Source organism: Cynara cardunculus (genome assembly GCF_001531365.2).
Source record: "Cynara cardunculus var. scolymus isolate 2C chromosome LG 10, CcrdV1, whole genome shotgun sequence".
Classification (NCBI taxonomy): domain Eukaryota; kingdom Viridiplantae; phylum Streptophyta; class Magnoliopsida; order Asterales; family Asteraceae; genus Cynara; species Cynara cardunculus.
In genome coordinates this window covers 28562963-28568399 of record NC_037537.1, presented here as the reverse complement: position 1 = coordinate 28568399, position 5437 = coordinate 28562963, and the positions used below count along the sequence as shown (strand labels likewise).

Below are 5437 nucleotides of genomic sequence, written 5' to 3'. Positions count from 1 at the left end.
ATTCAAAAATAAAAACATCATCGCTTTCTAAAAATCACGTAAAGCCATATTATAACATCGACCGAGATAAAAAATAAAATAAAATATTAAAATTATGATGTATCTCGCTGCATTGCAGGATTACGCTTCTAATTTATTATTAAATCTTAAGAAAAATGTAGGGGCAGATCAAACGTATCTCTATATATTTGTACCTACTAATTTTCATCTTGATTTCTTTTTACATCTATAATTCTAAAAAAACAATCCGTACAACATCACCCCAACATATAATGCTTTTTTTACTTTTTGTTATTTTATTTATTATTATTATTATTTTAAAACACAAAACATGGGATGTATGGTGGTGTGTGAATGTTACTTGGTTAGGGTTTGAATGTTCAAAAGCATTTCCCAGTCACGTGAGTCGCACTTGCTCAGACTATCAACGGTCATGATTAAGGGAATTTCATCCAACAGCGGAGATGAACGCGTCAGCTGAAAGCTAACATCAGACACCATTTTTCGTTGAATATTTATTTGTGTCTCTACTCTCGATTTAGGGTCTCCTTCTCAACCCAAAATCACAGCCTCTTACTATATTAAAACACACACTTCCCTCTCAACTCACCCTTCATCTCCTTTTTCTCTGATATCACTCGCCTTTCAAAATGGTATGTCTTCTTCTTTATTCATAGATCTGCAACTTTCCCTTGTTATAATCCATCTATTTCTTATTGCTTTGTGTTTTCTTGATGAGAACTGGTGAATTTGTATCGGGTTGATTTAAAAACAGTATGATTATGTTTTGATTTTGTGTTTTAGGCTTTGCCGAATCAGCAAACTGTTGATTACCCGAGTTTCAAGCTTGTAATTGTCGGCGATGGTGGAACTGGTAAAAGTTTTTTATTAGTTTTAACTTTTATTTGTGATTGCTACTTGTTGTCTCAAAGTTAATGTCATAATAATTTGAATTGGAAGATGATTAATTCGTGATTTTGATCTTGTGGAAGAAAAAAGTTACGGGATCGTAATATGGTATTTACTTCCTGTTGAGGGTTAGGGTTTATGTGGTCTTTTGCTCTTGCTGAGTGAATTACTGTGATTATATTCTATACACATTTTATATATGAATATGATGACATAAGAAGATTGATCGAATTTAGAACAATCGTATTCGGGTGTTCATTAGATACAACTATCTTTACAAAAATTCGAAATAGACCATAGCATTTTAGAAGAATGAAAAATTCTACATAGTTGCTTATTGGTCCAAAATACAGTTTTTTTTTATATTATCTTTTGATTGGTGGTTAATTTGTTGTAATTTGGAGCCATCTACTATGACTTAACACAAAAATCTATGGTTTTTGATATGAAATTACCAGATGCTAGATATTTGTTAAAATAGTTTGAAAATGTTATGGAAATCAGTTTGAATGTCAACTGGAGTCACTATTAGTGTATTGAAGATGAACTCTTTAGTAGTAGGAAGTAGGAACTGTTGCTTATTAGTGTGTGCTTATGTGTGTCATTTTACTTGTCAATCTAATCAAGGGTTTAGGGTGGTAGCTTAAATATATTCAATGAACTGGATTTCATAGGTTTCTTGGTTTATCTTACCTTGTGACAGATGACCTAAAATCTTTTTTTTTGATGTTTGAGTTGTTTAGGGAAAACTACTTTTGTGAAGAGACATTTGACCGGAGAATTCGAGAAGAAATATGAACGTAAGGAATCATAGAAGTTCTCTTATCTTTTCAGTTTGTGTCTTATTTACCCAAGATTTTGTTTTCTTAGATTTGGATAAATAATGATGTTCTGTTTGTTGGTGTTTAGCAACCATTGGTGTTGAAGTTCACCCCTTGGATTTCTTTACTAACTGTGGAAAGATTCGATTTTACTGCTGGGATACCGCCGGTCAGGAGAAATTTGGTGGTCTTCGTGATGGATATTAGTAAGTCATTTTCATTGCTTATGATTCAAGTACCTTCGATGTTATCGATTAATGTCCCTCTTATGTATTGCCAGTTCAAAAACAAATTCTTGTTTAGTGGCCTCTTTTTGTGATCTAATAATGTGAGCAATGCTTTGGAAGGAATTTTTTGTATTATGTTCAATAGATGATTTTTCAAGTAGTAGAAAGTAGGAAAGATGCCTTGAACCTTGCATCAAGTGGTACATAGTTTAATGAAGTGTTGGATTGTTTGTTAGATGTCTAAAATACCCTTTAATCAAACTTGCATCACTTGGTTATGTAGAAAGCTTTTATGAAGTGTTAGATTGTTTGTCAAATGTCTATAATACCCTTTAATAAAGGCAATCTGTATCCATCTTACATAATGATGGCAGTGAGCAGATAGATAGATTGTTTGTCAAATGTCTATAATACCCTTTAATAAAGGCAATCTGTATCCATCTTACATAATGATGGCAGTGAGCAGATAGATAGATTGTTTGTCAAATGTCTAAAATGTCCTTTAATAATAGACAATCTGTATCCATCCTAGGTAATGATGTTGAAAACTTCAATGAAATGGAAGGATATGAGATTTTTGTGCTCTTTACAGTTTGCAGAGTTAAAAGAATTCGATATTGTTGATAATGTTATTTGTGTATATTATTTCAATCACATATTCTACGGAGTATATACTAACCAAATATTGGAATCTGAATCATCTACAGCATTCACGGGCAATGTGCCATCATCATGTTTGATGTAACCGCAAGGTTGACCTACAAGAATGTTCCCACATGGCATCGTGATCTCTGCCGGTATAACTTTACCCTCATCTTGTTATTGTTGTATGTCAATATTATATCATTTAATCTTGACGTATTTTATGATCATAGTGTTTGTGAGAACATCCCGATCGTACTTTGTGGAAACAAGGTTGATGTGAAGAACCGTCAAGTGAAGGCAAAGCAGGTTACTTTCCACAGAAAGAAGAACTTGCAGTATTACGAAATCTCAGCCAAGAGTAATTACAACTTTGAGAAGCCATTCCTTTATCTTGCCAGAAAGCTTGCTGGGTAACAATCATCAACTTTATTCGAGTAAGAAAAAGGGTTTCAAGAATTAACATGTTAAATTTGTTGTTGTTTTAGGGATCCCAACTTGCATTTTGTTGAGTCTCCTGCTCTTGCTCCCCCAGAAGTGCAAATCGACATGGCTGCTCAACAACAGTAAGCCAATATATTGTGGTTTTTGAGCTTTTTTTTTTATAAAAAAGGATGTGTAAACGATGGTGTTTTTTTGTAGGCATGAGGCCGAGCTTGCTGCTGCCGCTAGCCAGCCGCTTCCAGATGACGACGATGATGATGCTTTTGAATAGAAAATGAGGAATTTGAGAAGGGTTTTGGTTGGTGTTTTTGATTATGAATGATGATGTCTGAATGATTTAAAAAGCTTTTGGTAGGGAGATGAGATTGTTTGTGGGATATATATCATCATCACATGATAATTGTGTTGTGAAGCAATATGCATTTGGGTTGGGTGTTGAGTTTTAACAGCTCCCAATTTCTTCATTGTCTTTTTGTTGTTTGTTGGTCCTTTCTGAGGGTTCCATTTGTTGATCTATCTATTACTATTCACTACCGTATTTTAAAGATATGAATATTATGTTCCTACTTTACTTGGTATATTTTAAAACCCCAATAGAAATGGATTTACAATAAGAGGTGTGGATGAAAATAGATTGTTCTTCAGCAGCTTTCTTAAAATTGAGATTTTGGTTCTCTTTTTCTCTAAAATAGAGAAAGTAGGGAAGAATTTGAGAGATTTGTTTGTAGGATTACAATAAATTTTTACATGATGAATTTCTTCTCTTCTCCAAGCTTGGTGGTTGAGGTTTAGTGAAATCTCTGAAAAAGATAATTAATCCTTACAGATCATATTTATATTATAGTTGTTACTATTTAACTTAATTTCAATTGTAATTTCATATTTAAGGTTTCCTGTCTTTTTAAATGTCTTACTTTTAGTTTTTAGTATATAATCTAGTTTAAATTGTTTAATATCGTTACTAATTGATATATATATATATATATGTGTGTGTGTGTGTGAGAGAGAGAGAGAGAGAGATTGGATTCTAGTTGAAGAGTTCCACTAGATCTAATGAGAACGATCAAATCAATTCTCTTCTAAAACGTAATTCATGGGTTAGTTTGAGATTAAAAGTGAGAAAGAGTTTAAATCATTTTTTACACTTCTCACCCTAACGTCTATCCTTACACAATCTTTTGTCTATATATATATATATATATATATATATATGTATATAGTTATATGTTCATTTGAGAAGTGATAAGTATTTGATGAGTAAATAAGTGATCCTAACATTTTATCTAGTCAAAATCCGCGGCTTTGACTGTGGAGCACAAGATAATTCCTAGCATGGTATGTTAAAGATAGAGGTGTAGTTTCATAATTTTTACAAACAGACAGCAAAACAAGTGTATATGTGAACCAGTGTGATTCACATATGAACTATATGTTAATATGTGAACCCGTGTAATTCACACATGATTATTTAACTGATTCACATACGAGTCTGTGTGATTCACATATGAATTAATTAACTGATTCATATATGAACCTGTATGATTCACATATGAACTAATTAACTTATTCGCATATTAACTTTGGGTTAACATATGCATTTGTTTACCACATATTTGTAAAAGTTACGAAACGTTCCCACAATTTTAAATATTTGATCAATCAAAACCACAAATCTTGACCAGTGAAAGCACAATTTTTGACCAATCTTGATCTTAAAGACTATCACTTCTTACTTCTCAAATGAACCTCTCCCTATATATATAAATTATATATATCATATGCATATTTGTTGTCAAAAGTCACACATCAAAAAACGCCATGCCCTCTCGTCGTGGCTTCTGAAACTTGATTACACCGCTACACACGCTTGATGTCGTTTTAGAACCTTAATTATTTCGTATTTATCTAATCACTTTATATGTATGTTTTGGAATGATGGACACCGACCTAAAGTCGTTTGGACTTTAAGACTCGGAAATAAAACATTATTTAAGCTTCTTTGGCATTTGCGCAAGCAACATTTATACTATCAAAGGATAAAGTAACGTTACTACGTTCAAAGATAGACCACCCCAATTTATGTTTTCTTAGCAAATAAAAACAAAATTACAAAAAAAATTATGACTTTTTATTGGGTCTTCAAAACCAACAAATATTTACAGCTTAACCACAAGGATTATTGCGTTGTGGTTGAGGTCTTAGGAGATTGATGGAATATCCCGTTTGTCTAGAGTTCGATTTCAAACGTACACAACAATTGTGGCCATTAAGTTTATCATGGATTATTTCTTGCAGTCACAATTTGCCAGGATTAATCTAGACATAGGCTGGGACACCTTTCCTAAAAAAATATAGCTTCTTGTAAAATTCATTATTTTTGTTATAGCATTAGCA

The 5437-nt window shown here is 32.5% G+C and overlaps 1 protein-coding gene across 1 annotated transcript; it reads left to right on the top strand.

The window, feature by feature from the left end:
• Positions 1-529: 529 nt before the first annotated feature.
• Positions 530-3609, top strand: LOC112519134 (GTP-binding nuclear protein Ran-3-like). Its single transcript, XM_025127119.1, has 8 exons — positions 530-653; positions 805-874; positions 1653-1709; positions 1819-1936; positions 2665-2754; positions 2833-3012; positions 3088-3165; positions 3242-3609. Exons 1-8 carry the CDS (start codon positions 651-653, stop codon positions 3312-3314), a joined length of 669 nt encoding a protein of 222 aa, XP_024982887.1. The 5' UTR covers positions 530-650; the 3' UTR covers positions 3315-3609.
• Positions 3610-5437: the final 1828 nt, after the last annotated feature.

Coding starts and splice junctions, on each gene's coding strand:
- LOC112519134 (XM_025127119.1), top strand. Junction 1,710..1,818: donor ATTCGAGAAGAAATATGAAC/GTAAGGAATCAT, acceptor GTTGGTGTTTAG/CAACCATTGGTGTTGAAGTT. Junction 2,755..2,832: donor TGGCATCGTGATCTCTGCCG/GTATAACTTTAC, acceptor TTATGATCATAG/TGTTTGTGAGAACATCCCGA.